Source organism: Strix uralensis, chromosome 8 (genome assembly GCF_047716275.1).
Source record: "Strix uralensis isolate ZFMK-TIS-50842 chromosome 8, bStrUra1, whole genome shotgun sequence".
Taxonomy (NCBI): domain Eukaryota; kingdom Metazoa; phylum Chordata; class Aves; order Strigiformes; family Strigidae; genus Strix; species Strix uralensis.
The window spans coordinates 6,370,326-6,394,873 of NC_133979.1; the positions used below are offsets into that span (position 1 = coordinate 6,370,326).

Below are 24,548 nucleotides of genomic sequence, written 5' to 3' on the forward strand. Positions count from 1 at the left end.
GCGCTGCAACCCTTGGGCGCTCGCGGCCCCGCCCCCAGCGCGCGCGGCGCGGGGCACGCCGGGACTCGTAGTCCCCCAACGCTATCCTCGACGTCACTTCCTCTCAGGGGGCGGGGCAAAGTGCATCTGCGCGCCTCCCATTGGCTGCTGGCCCTCCGTCCCCCCCTGGCGCGCGGCGGAAGTGGCGTGCGGCCGGCGGGGGCGGCCGTTGAACGGCGGAGACTTTGAACGGCCGTGCGGGCCCCCGGCCGCCGCTATGGAAGCGGAGGCGGCTCGGCAGCGGGCGCTGCTCCGCCAGGTGAGTGCGGGGCCCGGGGGGGGGGCAGCGGCGAGCCCTGTCCCCCGCGGCCCCTCATGCTGTGCTTCCCCCAGGTGCTGGGCCGGAGGGTGGCGGCCGCCGTCGCCTGGTCCGTGCTGCTGCTGCCCGTCTGCACCGGTGCCTTCGTTGTCCTCAGCGGCCTCGACCCCTTCCACCCGGTGCGCTGGATCTCGAGTAGGTGCTCTGCCCCCGCCCCGGAGCGGCGATCGGGCCTGGGGGCGGGCGTGTGGGAGCCGTGAAATGGCAGTGTGCGCCCTGCCGAGGGCACTTCCCTTTCCTGCCCTGTGCAACTGCTGTTTGCCTAAAGAGCTTAAGTTTTCTCTAACTTTGCTGCTTTGAATCACAAGTGAAATTCCTGAAATAGCTGCTCAGCATGGTGAGAATAACTTTCCCTCGACTGCACACACAGAAAATTGAGAGATGTTTAGATGAAAACTTGATACCTGTAATCATTTAGCTGCTCCAGGCAGAAAGACTTGATTTCTTTCTCCCTTTGAAAATACAAACGCCCAAAAGAACCCATCAAAAGCAATTTACTCTGTAAGGAATTTCTTACCTTTTAAGTGTGGCTGTATGGTTACAGCTTCTATTACGTGAAGGGAAGCTGTGTTAGTTGAGCCATAGTTTAATTCACTTTGAAAGATTTTTTTTTTTTTTTTTTTTACTTATGAGAGAACCACTTATAAGGGTGTAAAATAATTTCTGTGAAACTTAAATATGTTTTTATGCAGAAATACTATGAGGCTGGGCAGATCTGGTATGAGATTATAAAGTCTGTTGAACATTACTCCCCTTTTTGCATTTAGTGGATTATTGCTAACTGCTTAAGTGTTCTTTTTTGTTATTTAACATGTCACTGTTGTGTTACTGCAATCTTCTGAGCAATATTTTTTTTTTCAATTTTAGATTCTTTCAATGACTTATATACTTCCTATGTCATCTTTTGTATCCTCCTTATGTCTGTAGTGACACTAATAATAAGCATCTTCAACGTTGAATTTTATGCAGGTGAGTTACGTAAATTGCTGAACTATGATACCCAAATTAAATAGGATGACCAGTTAAAGAGATTTGTATTTACATTCAGTGTACTTAACATTGGTAGATTTCCTTTTAAATTAATATAGACAATATGCAAAGCTTATTTATAAGTAAATCATCCTAGATTACTGCTTACCTCATGGCTGAGACCCTCTTAGCTGACCTGGTTCATTGACTTCTTTATCATTTAGTGACTGATTCCAACTGTGAAAAGTTCTTTGATGACAATGGGTTTTTTGTTTGTTTGTTTTTAATGAAGGATTTTATTAGTAGCAAATGAAAACTCACTTTTGACTTTTATTTACAGTTGTGCCATCAATACCATGCTCTCGATTAGCACTGATAGGAAAAATTATTCACCCTCAGCAAGTTATCCATTCAGTTGTTCATGCTGTAATGGGAATGTTGGTTGCTTGGTGCACTGCAGTTATGACAAAAGGGAAGTTCCAGTTTCTTGCTGTGTCCTGCACGCCTTCAGAAAGGTAATTATTTGTGTGTGTTAAAGATAAGTTATGCAAAGAACTTCTATTGTAAAATGTATTTACTCATGGCTTCTTTCAAACAAAAATGTAAAATTTAAGTAGTATCAAAAATAAATACATGTTGACATCCTTTATTAAAGGATAGGAAATAACCTCCTTTGCAAATGTTACAAAGCACAGAGAAATAACTGAGCCAGAAAAACTAAATTGCCAGGATTCTTAATGGAAAGTTGAATGATGTCAAATTGGTTGTCACATGAACTAAGTTTTGGTTTTCTGATTAATGTGACATACTTCATAAATACCAGAAGCATCCTCATCCATAAATTACAAAAATAGGTGTGAGATACCTACTTTAGAAAAAACTTACTGAGATATCATCATATGTACTGATTGGGTAAGTAAAATCAGACTTCTGATTTGAACTTCCTAAGGCTAGAATGACTGTATTTTTTTTGAACTTGGAATTAATTCTAAGTTTTCTATTTTAGCCTAGATGATACTGTTCCTCAGATGTGCCTAAATGAGTATCACCTCTTTTTTCTGCTTTCTGGAGCTTTCATGGGATACAGCTACAGCCTTTCATATCTTATTAACAATATGAATTACTTGCCATTTCCAGTCATACAGGTAAGAGGTTTAAGCACCTTTGCAGAAAGACATGTCTAAGTAAAAAGTGATCAAAAAAGCCTTGATCGTTTATGTTTTTGAATATGACAGTAGCAGCTGTCTGTTGGCATGCTTTCACTAATAGATGAAGCATACACTCAGTTTTAAATGCCAGTAGTGTTCATCTTCCTCATTCCTGCTCAGTTCCTTTCAAATGAACACAGAAATCTGGGATGCTGTGACTATAAAATTAACACCTCTCTAATGCATGTTAAAAGCTGGCTGAGGTGGACCATTGCAGAAAGTGAACTACAAGAAAGAGGCAATATACACAAGCTGGATGTTAACTCCTGGAACTGACAACAAGGGTCACCTAAAAGCTAAAAATCTTGAGAGTAAAAAAAAAAAACCACCCAAACCCACCAACATATTATCAGTTGTAACTGGGTACCAGCTCACTTAAAAGTCTAAATAGCACATTAAATCTTGCTTAAAGCTCAACATCCGAAGCTTGTTTCATGTGTGTAGTGCTCTGGAAACTGAAATTCCAGTAATTCCTTTAGAGAGGGCTCTAGCAGTTCTACACAAATCTGTACCAGTACAAAATGGTGAGGAGTGGCTTGTGAAACATCATCTTAAAAATATTTCTTCTGTTGCTGTAGCCTCACAGCAGACATTAACTTTTCATGATTCCCAGATTTACAAAGTCCAACTAGTTTGGCAAAAGGTATCTAACCACAAGGTGGTTGTATTAGTGGGAAACATTTAAGTCATGACCGTTTAGTTTATCTGCAAACCAAGCATCGTTTTGGCAATGCTGTGGTTATAGTATTTTTAAAAAATTCTATTATTTGAATATTGTTAATTCTCCTTCTTTTTAAATGCAATTTAGTCAAGTAAATAAATCACTTTGGTTTTATTTGCATATAGTGTCAGATGGGCTGCTTTCATTGTTTGGAGAGACATATAATTTGTATGGAGAAAGGCACCAGTATTACACTGGTTTTGCTGCTTGGAGGATTACTGACTGTTACTCATGCTTGTTTGAATTTTCCCTATATTTTAATGGAACACTTCTAATGTAAATGAAATCTAGTAGATTAAATATGCCTTCTTTGGGTTTTTTTGTTTATTTTGCATTAGACAGCATTCTTCTAGTTTGTTCCCCTGTGTATAGTCAGTTCACTCCATCCTCCATTTTCATACTGCTACAAGTAGGAAAAGAAATGAGAACTAGAGAGGATTATAAAATGGGAGAAAGAGATCGAGAGAGTAAATAGCTTAAACTAATTTTTTTAATTCATCTTGACTTCAGGTTTTCAAATACCTTGTCCTTTTTTTTACCATTTCATTGATTTGTTCTGAATGAAGAATACTGAACTATTTTTTTGTTTGTTTTTAGCAATACAAGTACTTACGTTTCAGAAGATCTTTGCCTCTTCTCATTAAACACAGTTGTGTGGAATCGCTATATTTTGTTAGAAACTTCTGTGTCACATACTACTTTTTTGGTAAGGGTTCCTGAAATTCTCTTCCCCACCCCCCTCCTTGTATTTTGAAAACTTTATTTTTAATCAGTCAGGCCTGTTATACTATTTTCCAGCCTTCCAGGTAACTTGCTGAAGGCATAGACTTGTTTAAACAAATAAAAGAGATTTAACACCTCTGTAAAACAGTAAGAAAAGGCACAGGGTTTGCACAGCAAGGGGTATTTGTATGATGGCAATTGTTACAGCCTCACAGAAGTTTGTTTAGCATATGAGAAATGTCCCTTCTCTGAAGACATTAACACCTTCTTTAAAAATTTATTGTCTAACTGATAACACTATAGGATGATGACAGTATTCTAAGGAGAAGGGAGTGGGGAACAATAGTTTTCTAACCTGAAGTCTGTGTTTGGTCACTGTACCAAAACATAAACTATTGTCTCTGGTGATCTCTCCTGTGCAGGAAATCTTGTTGCAGGCAGCTGTGAAATAACTTGGATGTAAGAGGAGCTACCAAATTCTAATCAGTTGGTGGTTTACAAGTGTACATTTTCAAACCTGAAGCTTTGGGCCACTGTTTACATACCCATCCTGATTTGTGGCAAAAAGATTATAAATCTGAAAACACAGTGCAATTAAAACAAAATTGTGGTAGTCTGTAATTTATATTCCTTTTTTTAAATATTCCCAAATATTTTTTAAGATGGATAAACATCTCTGGGCATGACTTTGCTATATCTAATGTTGCTGTGTTTTCACTATCTTTTAAGCAAAAATTAGCACACTGACTTTATTCTCAAGTGCCCTTCATATTATTTGGAGTAAGCTGGGGAAACAAAGGCATTGTGGTTCCCTCCCATATGAAAATGCAGTTCGCTCTTTAAAACTATGGTAAAAAATCTGTGCTGATGAAGATGATTGCACTGGACTTTCTAAAAATCAGGAATTTTTTTATGTTATGGTTGTAATTATCCTCCTAAAGGATGTCAAAATATGATAGAATTATTTCCACTTTATTTGCATTAGGGAATAAATTAGAAGTATGGTGGTTCTATATCAGGTTCCATTAAATCTTTAAAAGCTGCCTGAGCTGTAGTGAAAAATTACTGTTAACCCTCTTGTTAGTGAAGAAACACAAATAACTCGGTGCTGAGAAGCTCGCAATAAGAGATAAGGTCTACCTGTCTCAATGTATAGTTGCTGGCCTGAAGCCTTTTTTCATTCTCTTGTTTCTATTTCTTAAAAAAACAGAACAAAAAAACCCCAGAGGCAGATTGTTTCCTGGTGCATGTGTGTTACAAGACCAGTCTCTTGTCTACAGATGCATTCTACTTCTGTCTTTTTTTTGGCCTATTGTGTATGTGTTTTTCAGTGTCACATTTGTCTCTGTTTCTTTTTCATCCCCTAGGTTATATCCCAAAAGTATGGATAAGTACCACAATGAATCTTCATATAGACAGGTAGGTAGTACTTTGTGCTGAAAACTTGCAGGAGAACTTCAGCTGCCTTTGCTGAAGAAGTCCAGCTTAGCAACTGGTTCTAGTAGGACTCGGTTCCTTGGTTCCCCACACAGCACGTGGAGAGCATGGGGTACTTCTGAAATGGATCCAGAAGGAACCAACATCCCCTTGTAGGAACCATCTTGTAGATAGTCATTAAGAAATCCTCTCTGTTTCCTTCATCTCTGTAAGTCTCTAAAGTATTAGAAAGGCTAATCTCTCCAAATTACATATATGTGTTTTACCTGCTTTTCTGTGTGGTTTTTTTTTGGGAGGGAGCATATCTTTATTTTTATACTTGCCATTTGTTTTAAAATAGGGAAGCTGGAGTCTTAATACCTTAATTGACTAAAATTGTAATAATTGTTATTTATTTCATATTTCTTTTCCTTAATTTCATTAATTTTTCTTAATTTTATCACAGTTACTAAAAATTAAAGAACTGATCTCAAACATCTTTAAGAAACTGCTTCTGCAAAAAAAATGCAACTTTATTCTTGTAATTGTTACTACTATAATAGCTTACTATAGACATCTTCCATAATAAAAATACTTATATCTTCTTGGTTGTTTTATCTGCAGTAAATTGCATCCTCTCGACTCTCTGACTGGCTTATTGGATCTCTCCTTGTTTTACCATACCTGGCTATGTGGCGTGTTTCTTCTGATTACCTGGTACATTGCATGGTTACTCTTCAAAATCTATGCTACAGAGGTTAGTACTGAGTGACAGTCCTAAAGGTACAACATCAGTGTTTCACAGATGCTACTTTCTTTTCAAAAGCAGTTTTACTAGGAAATAACTTACTGTGAATTCTTGAGTTTTCAAAGCATGCACTACAGATAGTATCTGATAACTGAACAGTCGAGAGGGGCCTGGGCATTAACTGACTTTCCCTTTCTCTCCTTATAGCAAGACAAGCCTGTGCTGCTTACAAAATTAATGCTTTGTTATTTCCACCTCTGCTTCTGTTTCCGTGTCCCCCTTCTGTTTGTATATGATGCTAAAGGTGTGCAGGTGCTGTTGGGGCCACCTGAACAAAGAACTACTTTGTGCTTCGTGGAGTCTGCACCTTGTTCTTTGTCCTCCTTAGGTGTAAAGAGAGATGAGCTAGCGCAGGGCCTGTATGTGTCTGGCAGAGCTTACTACGTGGTCTCTGCATGTGTTTCCATGCAATGATTTTGTATTTGAATGTGAAACTATCTAAAGACTTGTGACAAATAGCTACAGGTTATGTGGAAAGATAATGTCCAGAAACTATAGCTTTCAATCCAATTTTACAATAGGAACGAGAATAAAATGCTGTCAATTTTCTGTGAGCTAAGCTCTAGAAATCTCAAATTCAAGCAAACCATCAAAGTGCACAGTTCTCCAAAGCAGAGACATGTTAATCTAAATCAGGCTGCAGTATTAAAATAGACTTCAAGCAATCCTGGGAATTAAGACACTTGTGCTTTTTCATTCAATCATAAAGTTACAAATTAATATGGCTAAAAAAAGACCATATGTAATTAATTGTATTAGAATAAATGTGAGACCATGATTGAAGAGAGGGGGGGAAAAAAATTCTTGCCAACAAAGAATTGGAGAACACTTGATCTTTGTTGACAAATCCAGATATTTCTTTGTAGGAAAACAGGAAAAAATTGTTCATCTAACTGTTTTTGTTTAGACTGCAGATTAGTAGGGGGAAAAAAAGCAAGGCTTAATTCCTGGCAAAACACTCTTATGGAATGAAATGGCATAGGGTACTTGTTGGAGTGTTAGCTTTAATTAAAAAGGTCCAGTTGTTATGACTGCATGGAGAAAAGGTTAACAATGAATTGAGCATAACTGGTGTAATGATGTGTCAAGCTGTAGACAGCTCCAACAACAGCTCTGAGGTGTGAACAACCTATTTTGAAGGATAATACTGTGTGTCAATGTCTGTAATTATTGTATTGCTTATGAAACTTGGGAAGACAAAACAAACATCTATCTGTGAAGGTATAAAATGGACCTTGCCCTTTTGGCTGTTGAACAAAAGATTTTTTTTTTTTTTAATCCACATTATTTTTTAATGAGCTAAAAAACCTCCAAAGCTGTTTGTAAATATTTGCATAGTGTTAACTGAAAAGTCAGGAAAGAAATTGTAAACTTAGTCCCCATGAAGTCACTTTATTAACACTTTGAAAGCAATTGCTACCTCAGATTTCAATTTTGCGGTTGGAAGCAGAGAAGAATAAAGCTATGATACGTAAAATGAGTGCAGTAACACAAAACTGACAGGTAATCTGTGCCCAGACTGGTCCATGTTAAATAGTGTTAAAAAGATGCAATGTTTGATACAATTTAAGCACTGCTGTTTACATCTTTAAATGTGGTAGTTGCAAGAACAGAAATTCTATTAAAACACAGAATGTGAATATCATGATGATAAAAATAAGAATTCGTTAGTTTATCAGTGAAACAGTGCAAAAGAAGAGTTTAAAAAGTATTTTATTTGGTAAAAGAACCCTCAGTTCTTCACCAGAGTGGTTACACTGTTGAAGATAGACGTTACAGTTCAGATTTCGGTCTTGTTTCTGAATATTGTGTCGCTAGTTTTTCCTGGGTGTGTGGTTAGAGGAATTTCTTTTCATAATGATGAATTCATAGCCCCTAGCTATGAATTACATGCGTACATGGAAGGTATTTGAACATAAAAATACCTGGATTTTCTAAGATTTTTACAATTTTAAACATAAGGAGTAAAGTGTTTTTGTTTCTATGTTAGAAATTTTAGGATATTTTAAAGTAAGTTCAAGCAAAGTGGTATGTGCTTTTGTAGTTCATTGTTCATTTGCCAAGTAACAGCTCAGGTGTGGTCTTTCATAAGGTTTTCTTGTGTTTTGCTCTGTATAACACAACTTCTGATGTTTGTATTTAGACGCATCATTTTCCTGTCCAGCCAACTTTTGCTGAGGAGACAGACCAGTGCCTGCCTAAAATCTTAAACAGCAATCCTCCCTTAATTATAAAGGTAATTGAATTCCCACCATCTTCCCAGCTAGGTGCGTGCTGAGGTGTTTCTTAAAGCATTGCAATCAGATCTTCTAGGCGCTGGTTCTTTTAACTGAGGTGCTAATTCTTCCAAGAGCTGCCTGGGAACACTCAAGGACACAGTAACAGTGAATGGGGAAAATTTGTTTAGTGGTGACACCTGCTGGTGCTCACCACACTGTTGCTTTAAGCTGAAGACGGGCTCATTTAATTGGAGACAAGATCTATTTGTCTGCAACATAAATATGTTAATGTGTACTGATGCAAAAACAACAGGTTAGTGACATTCAGGTTTTTTAAACTCTTTCAACTCTGAGTCTTGTCAGATAAGCAGGTATTTTGTCAAACCTTTGTACACTATTAACGCATTGTCTCTGCTATTTATATTTGACTTATGTTTCTGTTCTCTCTTGAAATTAAAAAATTATTTCCATATTTATGTTGGAAGTTGGGTTTCTTTTTTTTAAAAAGACGATACTAAAAAGCTACATAAAATCTGTGATTAAATAAGAATAATTTTGATCTGACTACAGTAATCATTAATGGGATTTACCGATTGTAATACTTAGAAATTGGAGACCTCATATAAGAAGTATTATGTAAATAAAGATAAGAATATCCTCCTGCACATGTAAAAGCCACATTTACTGATTTTACAGATCTGTGGTAAAACTGGAGTTATAATAGGCTGCAATCTGCTTGAATAATTTTTTAACCTTTGCTGCTTTATCAAAGGATGGGTAGGGAAGTGTTGAGCACAGCACAGTTAAAGGTAGAGAAAGTTTAATTGTAATCTCAGCTGTTACTAAAGTGTCATTTATAATTAGGTCTTGCATAGTGTGAGATATCTGGTTATTTTTGGTTTGCCACATTAACTACTTAATCACATGAAAAAGCAGTATCAGGTCTGGTACCATATGGCACACTGTGTAGTTTAGCTCTGGCTTGCAAAACCAGTCCTTTCCTTAGACTTTCTTGCATCTTAGGCTCTTTCTGTCTGAGCTGTTAGCTGTTAAGATAAAAAATAGCGTTAGATCTTTAACTCCAAAGAAATGACATATCTGAAGCTCTTACTAACTCAGCAGCCCCGTCCAGAGTGGTTCTAGGGATGTGTGCAGTCCTTTGCCTTTTTTCTTCTGTTATGTGGCTGGGTTTAGTCTGTGTGAACTCATTCTTTGGTAGGGATTGCTTTTGTATGGAGAACTGCATTTTTAAGGAAATACATTGGACTTTGTATGCACTAAAACATTTTCCTTTGTAGTTTTTAGCCTTACAAGACTTGATGTTACTTTCCCAATATTCTCCTGTTCGACGACAGGAAGTCTTTAGCCTTAGTCAGCCAGGTAATTATAAAAACTATTTCATATTGATTCTTTTTTAAAATATAAGTGCTAGTCAAATGCTTTTAGAAGTTATTTAATGCTGTTACACATGCTACATAAGCCAGGAGACCTCATAAGTAAAAGTATCCCTATGATGCCTTTCCCAAGAGGAGGCTTAATTATTGTTTTATCTACTAAACTCAACAAATTCTTGTGCCTGTGTCTGATTTAAATGACAACTATGAGTAAACACAGGTCTTAGGGTATTGAAAGCAAGGTCCTCTTGACACCACCAGTTAAATAGCCCAAACTGAATAATCTAACAGATGGGTATGAAAGCCTAATGTTGAGATGTGAATGAGGTGAAATCAAGGATAAATAGTGAGTTACCACTAGAGTTGTTAAAGCAAACAATGGCTATAATTTCCAGCTAGTGTTTAAGCCTCTTGCTATATACAAAGATATGGTAGAGAAAGTCAGTTAAAACTGCTTGGAAGCCTTCAGGAACTTTTTGTTACACCTTATCAGAAATTCTAGTGTTTGTATTACTTCAGAACTGTTTGCCATCACCACTGTTATTACTTTGTTTATTTTAGTTGTTCAGTAATTTCAGATCTGATGGGCCGAACTGCCTATGTTTCCTGCTTGTTTAGCAGGTTTCACTAAAGTCTTTTTAGAATTATCCACTGACAGGAGGATAGACTCTGTCCATGTTTTCATCTTCCTCTCAAAACAAATAAACTGTCACAGTGAGGATGCACTGTGTCTTTTTAGAAATGGAGTGGTACTCTAATCTCTGAAGCTCATGCTGAGAGCACATGGGCACTGTCAGAACAGATATAAGGATGAGCATCTGGGTTAAACATACCTACTGCACTTCCTTTTTGTGTGCATACTGCTAGGTGGGCACCCGCACAACTGGACTGCAGTATCAAGGGAGTGTTTGAGTCTGCTGAGCGATCTGACCCAGAGGCTGATTGCACAGCAGGAAGCTGCAGCAGCAAATGGGAGAGCGAAGCAGCCAGCAGGAGAGCTGAAAGTATCTCCACAGACTCCAGGTGCGTGAGGAAATGCTCATACTAGTTTGTAAAGCATGAAACTACCAACAGATTACATAGGTGCATTAGTCTCAATTAAGTTGTATGGGGAAAATGAGTCACACGGTTCTCTACAAATAAATGCAAACAAAAAAAAGTCTCCCTCAATTTAATTTTAGGTATGCTTGTTGATATAATCCCAAAATAACTAGAAAACCTGGAAAGATCATGTTTACTCTGTTTACTTTGCATGATGTTATGTTCCATACAGTATTTTTTCCACACTTGCATGAATTAAGTCTAATTGCAGTTTTAGTGAGTGGTTCAGTCTAGTACAGGGAGAACTTGAGTCTTGCCAAGAGATTCTTTGTAATTTGTATAGCTGCTCTTATGATTAGTTCAAGATGGTAAAATTAGTTTTTGTTTTGGTGTTGTGGGGACTTCGGATATGTTTGTGTGATTCACTAATATCCCTGTAGAATAAGAAAAGCCAGTCTGACTCTGGAGCTGTGTGCAGCCTGCAAGCATTTCAGGTGTTTTACATGCCAGACTTAGGCATCGTTCCTGGCAGCAGAGCTGTGTTAGCACAAGGGGTGCCAGGTAATTGAATCCCTTGGCATCAGTGCCTCGGATACAAGTGCCCTGGGAACAGCAGGGGACTGTTAGTATCTCGGAGGTGAATTTCTTCTGCTGTTCCTTGGATTTTGAGACTGACATGTCTTTTCTTACACACCAAGCAGAATCTAAAGAATTGCCATTCTTCTGTAGGTAGCCTTTTTTCTAGTACTTAATCCTAAAAGCACACTTCATGTAGGTATATACCAGGGTGTAGTAATGCTAGCTAACAAAGGGAGAAAAATAAATAAATTAATTCACAGGAATCCTTCTCATCACTTGCTGTTCTTAAACTGATGAACTTTTAAAACACTGCATGCTCATGTAGATGTGTACTTCTTTGCAAAACCACAGGGGAAACAATGTCCTTTAATAAAAGTTCTAATAATAGAGAGGTTGTTGAAACAGCGATCAAATAACAAACCCACCTCCTATTTCATATGTGCCAGCCTGTTTGTCTTCATGCAGTGTATTCTTTGTCATCAGGAGCTGTGGTGAGAGAAGACATGGCTTTCCAGTCACCGAGGTCTAACATTGTTCCCAGAGCCTCCATGTCTTCACTGGTTAAACCATCCCTTACACCTTTAAAGACATTGTCTGGGTCTGATGTTGGTTCACCTTTTAGCTCACCTGGTTTAAATTGCAAGATGGGAATTCTGGATGTAAACTCTCCTTGGCATGGATCAGTCCAAAGTCCTCAAGTTATGAGAAGGGGACCAAAGTTGTGGACGTCAGGTTCAGGTAGAGATTTTTTTCCACACCACTGGTTTTAGCTTTGTAATCGTAAGTGTAATAGTGATGTCATTAGAGATCTGTATCTTAAGGATTGAAGTGACAGGAACCAGTTTTTCTGAAGATACTGTATTTCTCTTGTAGATCTGCAAATGAATGGTTCCCACCACAAATCTTCCCCAGTGGTCTCTGCTGCAAGAGTTGGCAGTGAAGTGGTGCAGCCAAGATTTATTTACACATGGCTTCAGAACAAGCAAGAACAGGTAGAGTAAAAGTTGCACTACAGATTGATTACAGTCCGTGCACCCTAGGTGTTCTCTCTTCTGGAAGAACTTTCAATTTTTTTTAAAGAATACTTCCTTCTCCAATTAGCTTACATAACAAAAGTCTTTCCCCCCCACCCCCCAATCTCTTTTATACTGTGAGAAGATGGTAAGGTTGAGGAGGGCCAACTGTGCATGCCTTAGATAAACACAGATGATATTTTTAATCTTTTGTTTCTTTTCAGATAAAAAACTTCTTGGCAAAACGAGTGCTGATAATGTATTTCTTCAGCAAGGTAATCATGATCTTATGTTTTGTGACTGAGCAGCAGGGACTAGAAATACATGAGCATATGGATTCTGCTGTGGTGCTGTGTATCTTTTGCATATAGTAACAGTTTTAAAACCATTCTTTTAATCTAAAGGTTTCCATAAGCACAACTTTGTACTTACTGTGAATTTCATAGCAGGATTATTATTATTCCATACCTGCATAAAAAAGAATAATAATAAGAATAATAATACTTGTTTAAACTCTCCTGATTATAAACTGCATTTTGCATAAAGCATCACATACTAGTAAAACACAACTGAGAACTTAAATGCAGTTGTTTTGGTATACTAACTGTAAGTTGATGTGGCTTCTAGTTAATTTTAGAATTCTGTTAACTGCTTTTTGTTAAGTCAGTGTACCAAGTAAATTCTTCATAGTTTTCTTTTGTGGGAGAAGTGGTAGTTAAAATGTTGAGAATTTCTCCTTACGAAATACTGGTACTAACATTACTGATACTTTTCAGGTGAATTTGAACACTTAAAACTAAAGTTGCATGGTTTTTGCACAGAAAAACAATTGGGTATTTCTCTTAGCATAATTGAACAATAACTCAGTTACGTTTTACAAAAGCATCCCCCTCTAATTTAGGTCTTTATTTTTCAGGGATTTAAATATTTCCTGCAAGTAGAGGTCATATTTTTGTATGCAGATCTTTATGTGGTAATGGTTTATGCTTAAATGTACAGCAGTGTTTTCTGATCAGTTGTAGACTGGAGTGGAGACTGAAGCAAGCAAAGTCATGGAATAGTCATGGGGGAATTGTATTGCCCATTTAGCCCTTGAAAACCAACTAGCTAATATGCTTTTTTTTTTAAGAGTCCCAATTATAGATACAGATTTGTGGGCAGCTCCTGTCCAAAAAGAATTTTAGTTTCTTAAAAGATCAGATTTTTCTGGCTATTCCCTGAGATCAGTCAGCCTTGCAGGTCTTTTCTGAGGGGAGGGACATGACCCTATCAAATGTGTAATACCTTAATCGAAACCTGCAATTTTGGTGATATTATTTATGAAGTGCGCTCAGAGTGCTTTGATCTCTTCTCAGCACCCAGAAGCCTCCATCCAAGCTGTCTTCTCTGATGCCCAAATGCACATCTGGGCTTTGGAAGGTAAGCAGTTTCTATACCCGGGTGATCCACTCTGTTGGCTTGTGGAACCACAACAGCTAAAAGGATCCAATTCCAGATTTCTGGGGCTCTGTGCTTTGTAAATGTAACAGAAGAGAAATCTTTTAATCTATTTTGACAAAAACCTGACTGCATTTCAGATACCAACATGAATAAAGGTCTACTTCACTTGCTAGTTTTGAGATCCCATGGAAGATCTCTTAGTTTATGTTCTGTAGAGGTTTGGTAGAAATTCCTGAACTTGATTTCTGTTGCTTCTCTACTGTGTGAACCCATGTATCACTTTTACATTTTTTTCTAGTAACAGATTTATGATGTCTTTTTACAACAGCTTTTCTGACTAAAGGCTCTGAGTCTCTCTGTTAATCACAGAAAGTTTGGGAGGGAGGCATTCAGGTAGTAACTTAACAAATAAATGGAAAAAGATGTTCTGCAGAGAATTAAAAGAACAATGACTGTATGAGGTTGCGCTACGAGATTTTCTTGTTTCTTTCAAACTCATGAGCAAATACCAATATTGATAGACTCTTTTGTTAGATTGGCTGTGCAAAAGTTGATCTTTTTCCTAGGTTATATGTTTTATGGGCAGATATGCCATACTGCGTCAGGCTGAAGGTGATGGGTTGGTGAGTCAGGAGAAATGAATCACACATGCAGTTGGCAGAAAAGCAGAAGATAACCATTTGTGTTTTAACTAAGGGCAGAGGGCTAGGCTGTAATTTTTTCAAAATCTGATAAGTAAACTGAGAAGGGATTTAAATCTACATCAAGATTTCCCTCAAGTAGTAGAGAGTTCTCCTCATAGAAGCAGAACAAAGGAAGTTAAGTGATCTGGAAATGTTGTTTATGGCTAAAAGAATTGGGAAATAGGTCCTGTCTCTTGGTTGATGTCAGGTACAGCTCTGATCGGGAGCTAATGCTTTTTTAAAATTTATTTTATATATAATCTCTCTTGCTTTATCATCAACCTCAAACTGTTGTACACCTGTCAAACCAGTGACTGGTTTAGTTCTGAAGCAAGCCAAAGCTGCGGTAACTTGTCATCTGGCTGCAGTAAGTCCTGAAGAATTCCATCACACTAGTAGAATTATCAGGCAAAACCATGATCTTTGTTAATGCTCCAGAAGCTGAGAATTCAGTTATTATAGCAAACTTCTTTTTTTAAAGGTCTGTCTCATTTGGTAGCAGCTTCCTTTACTGAAGACCAATTTGGAGTTGTCCAAACCACACTGCCAGCTATCCTGAATACTTTACTGACTCTTCAGGAGGTAAAAACTGTTAACTTTTCCTTACTGCAGAACAAATTTAGGAGAAGAGAACCAGTTTTGTTAACTTTATATTTTGACCTTGCTGACCAGTCATAACATTCAGGTTGTTACCACTGTAACAACTCTTCTGCAATTAATCTAAACAAAACAGCTAGTTGCCACTATGTGCATTATGAAACAGCTGAATAAAAACCTTGTTAGTTTTTTAAAATGTAGAAGTAGAAAGCATGTTTTTAATGGAATCTTTCATTTTAAAAAAAGCTACTATGTGCTCAGTTAAAGACTTTATTTCAAGGATGCAATTATAATACTATATTTTATTCATAGTTAGGACTTAATCTTTATTTGGCTGTACACAATTCCTCGTGCAACCTGGAGCACTTGGAGACATTGCAAATCACAGGAGACAAGATCTCTGTGGTGATTCTCTACTAAAACTAAGACATTACTCTCAAACTGCTGATGTTTGTGTAATGTGTATTTCAAAAAAAATCCAGATTTGTTTCCAAGACTATGTGTGTCCTACTGACGTAATCATTTTACACTGCCTTAATGGAGATTATTGGAAAGAATTCAGAAGTTATTAAAGTTCTTTAGTGTAAGTCATCTGTTCTAAGAATGGGCACTGGGGCGGGGGGGGACCCAATACCCTTGTTTCTGAAAGAAACAAAGTCATAATACAAGACAGAATTGTACTTCTATGGCAGTGTGTGTTGTGCTTAGCATTTAAGACTCATTAACAGAGAATCTTATTTCACAGAACTTGGTTCTGAGTTCATGTTGATGGCCAGGAAATGCGGGGTCAAGCTGAGTCTCCAATACATGTTTGTGTGTCTTGGTGGAATTTCTGAACTTGCACTTTCTTTTTGCTTTATTTGACATAAACCTGTTGCTAGTTACATTATGAAATAATTGAACAGTTGAAACAAGTTCATTTATGTTTTTCTCAATCAGGTTGTAGACAGATACTTCAAACTGCCTCATGTTTCTAGCAAGCCCCCCAGGATTTCAGGAAGTCTGGTAGACACATCCTACAAAACGCTACGATTTGCACTTAGAGCATCTCTGAAAACAGCACTATACCGGATAACTACTGTCTTTGGAGAACACTTAAAGTAAGAACTTTTTCATGATTGCTCGCTTGCTAAATTTAGTTTTAATTAATGTTATTGTAGGACCTGTGAAGGGTGAGAAATCCTGTCAGGTCATTATTCTAACATGGTATCTTAGTATTTGATTTTGGAACCTTAAAAAATTCTTGTGTAGATGTATGGTCCCCAGTAGAAACTTGTTATTCATAGATTTCTGGGCAACCTTTTTGAGTGACTTTTCATGAACTCTTTAGAAGCAGTCCAAGAATACCACTCGTTTAATAAATCTTAGCTGTTGAAAAGAAAGTAAATCAACTAGAGACAATTGTCTGTTCTTTAGGGAGAGAATCCTGAGAATCCTGTGAAGAATCCAAATAATCAGATTCCCTTGCTGCTTGGTTGTCTGATGGTTCTTTCTCAGCTACTGTTGCAGCAGGCAGACTTTCTGAATATGTGGGACTGAAACTTCCTGCAGTATCTGCCCATCTTTCCCTGTGGGGATGAAATGTCACTTGGTTTGGAAGTGCCTGATGTACAGGAGAGATCATTTTAAGAGATTGGTTCTTACCTCAATCATTCTTGCAAGTTAAACAATTGCTTGTGTGTGTTTAAAGGTAAGGAAATAAGCTAGGTTTCTCGGGACAAGTGTCTCTTAGTTGTAGAAACTGAGATTAAGAGTGAAAGTTTTAAGGGTTAATGTACTTTTTTGTCTTGGAATGTAGGTTTCTCATACAGCTGCGTTTTCTAAAATTTAGCTTCAGTGTAATTGTTGATTTCAATGTATACTTAATTTTGGCATGAGGCTTTTATTTTTGTGGTGTATTACATTTAATGCAAAATCTTATGTTCTGCATTTGTTGTTTTTAGTGCAGTGCAAGTGTCTACAGAACATAAGAAAAGACTTCAGCAATTCTTGGAATACAAAGAATAAATAGCAGATTTTGATGCAGCTATGGGTTTTTTTTCAACACTTGGTAAGAAGAAATTGGGACTGAGCCTTTTTATCTTGACTTTTTGGAAAAGCATACGGAAGTACAAGTCAGAACAAAACTCTTAGAACTGTAGAAGAGCTCTTTTGGGTTTGGATTATCTTTTGTATAATAAAGCCTTTTTTAAAATTCATCTTGCTGCCTTTTAATATCACTTACAAATGAGTAAGTGTCAGTTCTTATTTTATGTAAGATTGACATTTGAGATTATCAGAGTTACTTTGCCACTCAGATTCTTCACTGTTTTGCACGATGTATTTTTCCCTACCCTTTTCTGTTAAAGGTCTGAGTAGAGATTTACACAGATACTTAGTGTGCTTAAGTGTTTCATAAATCTAGCTGATAACACTTTTAGTGCAGATGAAGTGTGTACTTTAAGAGTAGGAAACAGATGTGCCCAGGAATAAAACACGCTACTCTTCTGTAAGATGGAAATACTCCTTCAGAGTAAAATGGGTGTGCAGAAAGGCATTGTTAAGACACAAATACTGCTTGAAAAGCTAGCAGCTTGGATTTTATCTTTAAGGTGACCTAGGAAACTAAGTTCTGATCTACGCTGAAACATACAGGAAACATTACTGCGTTTAGTAAAACTCCCAAGTAATGACATTGTGAATTAAAGTTTAGATCAACAGCTTTCTGTTAAGGGGGATAAGAAGGATGTTTGCAGCATATCCAACTTTTTCAAAATAATATACATTATGGGTAGCTTCTGGTGAAAAATACAACTTTTTAGAAGCATTTTTTAATGCTTTTTATCTGGAAGTAAACCCGTCTAAATTGTTTGAAAATTAACTACTCAAGTTTTAAACTGACCCCACTTACTGTGATATCTACACTAGAAAACGTGTATGGAGTATGGAGAGCTTAGATGTAGCTGCAGTACCTTACTGTCTATTCCATGGTCTTGCAGATGAATTTAGTGTGATAAGGAGAAACAAAATCTGGATTGTTTTCCTTATATTCTCTTCGGTGCTGTTAGTCCTGTGGGGGTTGTTTTGTGATAGAGGACCTAAGATCTGGAGGTGGCCATGGCGTCAGTTATGTTGGTGTGATGAAATGATCAGCTGATAGTGAGTGGTTGTGTAGTAATAATTATTTAGGGGGCCTGTAAGATATGGGTAAAAGAGAAAACCCCAGATGTACCATGAGACCTGCATATTGCTTTCCTCAGCAGAGACACATAATTTTCTTGTAGTGCAGACACTGCGTGTGTTAGATTTGATAGCGGAAATTAGAACTATATTACTCCTTTTGCATTGAGATGGCTTACAGCAAACACTGTAAGGTGATGGACAGCCTTTCATTGTATTTAAAGGTTAAGCACAAAGTCTTTTAAAGCTTCCCCAAGCTTAACTTCTACCACAGGTTTAACTATTATGTCAAAGCCTCTTGCCTGCTTGGCTTATTAAATAATTTAATTTGCTTATTTTCTGGTATTGCAGTGTGCACCTGGAGTTAAAATGGTGCTTTAGCTAGTACCTCAGGTGTAATGGCTGACCCAAATACTTCAGCCAAAAGTTTCAAATAAAATTTGCATTTAAACAGGTGCAGAACATTATTTTTTTTTATTGCTCTGGTATTTTCTGGAACACTCCCACAACTATAAGCTGTAAATTGTAATTAACAGTGTTATGGCTGTCAGCAGCAGGCTTAAAACGTAGGCTTCTTTTTGATGCCAGAGTGCTTGAGGTCTGTCCTTCTTGTGTTGCAGTAGAGATTTGCACATGACATCTGCTAATGTGCGTGTGATTCATGGCATTCTCTGTGTATGACAGAAGAGCTTTCAAAAGCTGATTGCTCTGTGGTTTCTTTAAAAGCCTCCAGTTCTTAAAGAGCTGTAGACCTTTTTTTTTTTTAAACCTTTATTTAAAAGTGCATCTTTAACAGTATCTCATGCTCATGAATGAAAGTGTACAAGAATATAAACTGTATGTTGGGTGCCCTCGAAGATGCGGTAACTGGCTCACGCAAACGGGGATAACATCTTTCTAGTTTTGGCTTTGGGAATAATTGTATTCCTCTGGCAAACTGCTGGTGTTTCAAGTCCTTTTTATATACTTCTGTCTTAACATAATCAGTCTGTGAAGCCTCTGTGAGGTATGGGAAGAGTCTCTTGAGTTCATTTCTGCATTCTGGGTAATGAGAAAAAAAATAAAGCCTTTTTACAGCTGGTTTCTATGTAACTGCAGTTAAATTGGATCCCTCAAGCCTGATAATATTTCTCATCTGTTTAATCATATCAAAGCTGGCTGCATCTTCTTGCTGGATTGCCTACTGCATGCACAAGTGAAACTGATAGCATTTTGTTTGATTGCTGTTCCGGTAACCTTGCGAACCGCCTGCCTCTCCCTACAGGGTTACCTGTAGTCAAGATTATCTGAAATTATTTCCACTGCAGCTGCAGAGAGGTAAGCAGTTGATGGTTCAGATCTGTTTTCCTGTTAAAACGGAGTAACAAAATATAGGCTTTAGCTCTTAAGCAATCTCTTATAAATCCGAAAAAAAAACCCAAACCACCTTATCTTTATTCATTTTCTGAGATACAACTTTGAAAATTCAAACTGAGTGGCCAAATGCAGTGACCCTAGTCCTTGAAACTCTTGCAGACTGCTGTATCCGAGGGAGCTGGGCAGGACTTGCTCCCTCAAGAGGAGCACTTTGCCACTTTGGAGAATTGTCTCAATGCCAGTTGCAGCTCAGGGCCTGAATGCACCCTTGAAATGAAGTGGTTTCGATTCTGTTGCTGCTTACTTTGAACAGAGGCTGTACTGTGTGTACTGCGCTTGGCGTCTTGAGGCCTTAAGCAGCCATCTTCCCGACTACCGAGGGACACGTATGGCTCGGGGGGCAAGGCAAGCGCCCCTGCACGTGCATCCAGCTGCAACTGTGGAAGTATCGGCCTCCTGCTGATGGATTTGCTGGTACCTGTTCAGTCACAGGCAAGTCGTGCAGTCGGTGGGCTACGTGCTCACCAGACCTCCCCCCCAGCTACCGGAACCGGCTACATGCGGGATCTGATGGTCTGCAGGGGGGGAGGGCCTGACTCTTTTGGGGGGTTGGGTGTATGTGGAACCATATGAGGTGGCCCCAGGAGCACCCTCAGCTGTGGAGGTGCTTCTTGCCATGTGCAGTGCGGGGTGGCAGCCTGCAGCGCTCTGCATGTTCGGGCAGGCATTTCATAGCTGCAGGGCTTCACACGCTGACGGCAGCTGTGGTCCCACCACTCCCATCACCACCTTTCTACAAAAATGCAATAAAAAGATGAAGGTCTGGATGGAATCATCACAGATGCTACAAGTTGAGGACCCTCCCCACTACCCACACACCCTCCTCCCCCTGTGGTCTTGATATTTTCCATCACCAGTACTGTGTTAACATACTTGCTATGTGGATCAAATGCATTTGGGTGCTGTGGACATACCTGGAATGTGGTTTGCCAAGCTCTTGTGTTGTAAGGGGATGTTCTCACATCAGAATATTGCTTCCCCTTGCTGCAGACTCTAGTAGAGATTTGCATCTGGCATGTCAGCTGTGGACAAACCTGTAGTGTAAACAAACTGTGCAGCTCCCTTGTGTCTGAGAAAACAGCTTGAGAGAGAGCAAAACCTACACCATACTCTGCTTTCAGAAGACAAAAAATAAAATTAGAGAAGACCTCACCTTTCTGCCCCTGCAAAAATCTTGGGACTACAGTAGAGCTAGTCAGTCAGGCGATAGATGAACGTGGTGTCCCTGGAGCCTGCCATGAGATCAAAACATAAATTCAAGGGGGAATAGTTCCCTGGTGGCCTGCTGGATATGCTAGCTGATTCTTCTAACAGCTGCTGATGGCATAGTTCTCTTTTTTTTTTCTTTCTTTTTTTTTAATCCCCCTAAAGAGTCAGTTCCTGAAGTAGGAAGAATTTCAGAGAAAACTGTGGCCTAAGAAGCACGGGTATGTGCTCATGCAATCATCAGAGGAACCAAGTGCTGGGTGAATAGTGATCTCCTCTCCCTCCCCTGCCCAAAATACCAAAAAATACAGGCTTTGCCTTTTGCTTCTTGAATAGGTCAACTTTTAAATCTGACTACTAAAACAGCAGTGCTGGGGTGAGGTGTTGTATTTAACTGCATCTTGTCTAAAAAAGTATGGCGAGAGTCCTGGAATGAATTTTGAAGGAATTGGGAGTGGGAATATATAGCCTTCTGCAAGTCAAAGCTTGTTACAGGTTATGTGTAAGCATCATTCTCCCCTTGCTCAGCAAGCTTCCGTTGTGGGCTTACTAACGTTGGATGTTTCAGATCAAGAGACAGGCTGGGTGACTACCTTCAGGGCAAGCTTTGCCGATGGGATAGATGGGGCACCAGCTTTGTAAACTGCTGGGTTCTGGGTCTGTTTACCAGCAGAGGCCACTGCTCAAAGCAAGTTTGGGGAAACACCAGGCCGTGGACCTTGTCAGTGGTGGTAGAGTTTTGGGTTCAGCACAGGGCTGCAGCCTAGAGTTAGGTACTGAGGGGGCTGCTGCCTTTGCAGACCCTGGCAGTCAGGTCTGGGGAAGGCTTTATCAGCAACCAGAGTGTGGTAGGAAAGCCCAGTCTTATAATTAGTGCAAGCTGAACACTGCCAGGGAGACATGTCCTTGCCCTTATCACAGAGATCCCGTGCAGCGCTTCAGCTCTTCACAGGTGGCCACTCCTTGCAAGTCTCCCAGTTTCTGCAGGCTCCATTTGGGACACCAAGGGCTGAGTTCAACTGATGGAACTGGAAATGTGCTCTACCGTATACAATGATGGGAAACGCTAAATAACCTGGAGAGAGGGGTGGGGAAAGCAGTTAGTCTTTGTCACAATTTTAGCACTCAAACTGAAGCTTTTGGTTTCTGGGTCTCCGTTGTAAAGTGGAGCTTAGTCCAACCACACCCTCCCTCACCTCCAGTGGTGGTAACAAAGTATTTGTTTGCAAATTGGTAGGCTGCTGCAGTGACGGACACCAAAGAAATGCCCTGGAGTAAATGAATAATTCTGTATTCTGCACAGGGTTTGGCTAACGTGCGGTAAATACATTCAGTGTGTGGTCCAGACACCATGCCAATAAAGAGAAAACAGAAGAGTGACTAGCTGCTCGTTCAGCAGTCACTACTTCAGTGCATTGAATATATGGATCCCCAGGCAAAATAACTGTGGGGCTGTGTTATAATGCCAGTACTGTAATTCATTTATAGCAGGCATGAATCAAAGTTGTACCAGCAATTCTAGTCCTGGCATGTCCCAGTGCTGAGGATTGGATTTTACAAGCTGAACGTTCTTAAGTTGTGCTGTCCTGTTTTTTTGTTTGTTTGTTTATGACAAGTTTATTTTACTACCTGTGTTCTGTATGCATGGTGTGAGAGATGAATCTGTCTATGGACTGACGCAGAGAAATAATACATATGAATGTCTGAGGAAGCTAACTGCAGGTGTGAGCAACCATGTCCTGAATGGAGGCTGGTTGAACCATTCTTCAGAGGGTTTTTTTCCCTCAAAATCCTCTAGAATAATCTACCTATTAACTGGGGAGGCCGAGGGAGGGAGAGAACTGTAGTGTTAGGCTTTTAGAGATGCTGGTCATTTCTTGCAGTCTCTGCAAGACAACAGTAGATTCAAGATTATCGAGTGATTTTCCCAAAATATGCTGGCTATTGAAAAGAGACTTGTTTTTAAAAGATAAGTCACAGTGATCTGAGGAACTTATTTTTTCTAACAAAAAGGCTATAAACAAATCTGTAAGTTATGAGGCAATAGTTGAGTACATCGCTAGATAACGTGTGGTCAGTTTGACCCTGCTGTCTTAATTTAGGAGGTCATTTTAAAACCACTCTAAAGAAGGGTTTTGTGCTGCCTTAAAGGGATATGGGCAATCTCTAAGAAACGGGCATACTTACAGAGACAATCCCTTTGGCTCAGTTTTTGTTTGGTTGTTTCTTTTTTACTATCTGTGGTGCAGTAAATTAAAACAAAAACAAGTCTGGACTTCGTATGCCTTTGTAAATAAACTGCTGTCTGTGAATCGACAGCTCGTTTGCAACCAGGTTATTTATAACCAAGTTTGTTATTTCTCCCACTAGAGAGCTTGTTTTGCTCTATATTAACAGAATGGTTATGGTAACACCTCCCACCTCTGTCTATACTACAGCAATTACACAAAGGCCTCACAATTTCAACTGTGTCCTTTTGAAATGTAATTTTGTTGCCTGCTGGAGTAGAAGCAGGGATTTCAGTATGTGAACTAGAGATCAATACTTCAACTCTGCTTGTTTGCTCTGTGCAGCTCACCTTACCTGGATCCGTTCTGCTTCATTCCTTCTCCTCCCACAGAAGAGCTGTTTGGGGAACTGGAGTTTTCAGCTTCTACAAGTTTCTTGAAGATCCGGTTTGTGACCAGCCATAATGCTGAGGCCGGTTACAACAGTCTGACAAAGGTAAAGAGCACACTTTGAAGACTGGATTTGGTGAACTGGGGTCCCCTTCACGTAACGTTCTTTTCCCAGTTTCCGTCACCTTTTACAGATGATCTCTCATTGTCCTCATGTGTATTCAGGTCCCAGGCAGCATCATCTCAAGCCAGGACAGCTGTGCCTCTGCTTGTGCAGCTGTGACCACAGGGGCTGGTGCTGTCCGGAGCAAAGAGACTGCGTGTCTGCAAAAACACCCGTAGACTCTGAGAAAACCACTGTCATGTCAATGACCTGATTTTGGCTGCTATCAGCAGGGAAAAACTGAAGTATCAAACTTGTTTACACTTTGTTTTTCTCTTCACTGCTCTGTGTAAGCTAAGAGTTGGGCCTGGTGTGATATGGCCTCGTGTGTGCCCAGGGCACAGGTATGCTAACTGTGCTGGGGTGGTGCAGGACTGCCTAGTTGCTGTGACTAACATGGTTGGGGAGCTGGTTTTGGTGTCACAGACTTGTCCTACCACTACCAGTGCTCAGAACCACGAGGACAGGGAACTTGTTGATGTTTCAGTGCCGCCTGACTGCAAGGACACCCATGGGCACAATTAGCACTATTGCACCTGCAATTGTCTATGTTCTGGCTTTTTCTTAGTTGCTGTGAGGTACGATTTCACCCCAGCCTGAGCTAGCCTTGGACTACTATCTGTTGTCTCTTTGGTCACCAACTAGGAGTGAATGGGCAGATGGGCATGTCTCTCTTACTTATCACCTGTGTCCTACCCACTTGACCTAGCAGGAGGATATTCAGGAAAACAGTTGCATTCCTCTGGATGTTTTTTATCCCAAATTGCAACCTCACCTTTCATATCTGACTCAAAACGAAGCAACCCCCAGGGACTAG

The 24,548-nt window shown here is 39.3% G+C and overlaps 1 protein-coding gene across 2 annotated transcripts; it reads left to right on the top strand.

Moving 5' to 3' along the window:
* The first annotated feature begins 189 nt into the window (after positions 1–189).
* Positions 190–17,367, top strand: NDC1 (NDC1 transmembrane nucleoporin). Of its 2 annotated transcripts, XR_012629816.1 has the most exons (19): positions 190–298; positions 373–493; positions 1,226–1,327; positions 1,668–1,842; positions 2,334–2,472; positions 3,854–3,962; positions 5,347–5,398; positions 6,020–6,152; positions 8,347–8,439; positions 9,721–9,802; positions 10,684–10,839; positions 11,920–12,174; positions 12,310–12,428; positions 12,674–12,724; positions 13,805–13,868; positions 15,054–15,154; positions 16,109–16,269; positions 16,586–16,859; positions 17,113–17,367. XR_012629816.1 is itself a non-coding variant. In XM_074876012.1 (18 exons), the coding sequence occupies exons 1-18, from the start codon at positions 257–259 to the stop codon at positions 17,174–17,176; spliced, it is 2,019 nt and encodes a 672-aa protein (XP_074732113.1). In that variant the 5' UTR covers positions 190–256; the 3' UTR covers positions 17,177–17,367. The 2 variants fall into 2 exon arrangements, 1 of the variants encoding a protein (XP_074732113.1); XM_074876012.1 differs by lacking the exon at positions 16,586–16,859.
* The last annotated feature ends 7,181 nt before the right edge of the window (positions 17,368–24,548 follow it).

Excerpts from the sequence above, each read along its gene's own strand:
- NDC1 (XM_074876012.1), top strand. The coding sequence starts at position 257 with ATGGAAGCGGAGGCGGCTCGGCAGCGGGCGCTGCTCCGCCAG. Across the intron at positions 1,843-2,333 it reads TCCTGCACGCCTTCAGAAAG|CCTAGATGATACTGTTCCTC; the intron begins GTAATTATTTGT and ends TTTCTATTTTAG. Across the intron at positions 12,429-12,673 it reads TTCAGAACAAGCAAGAACAG|ATAAAAAACTTCTTGGCAAA; the intron begins GTAGAGTAAAAG and ends GTTTCTTTTCAG.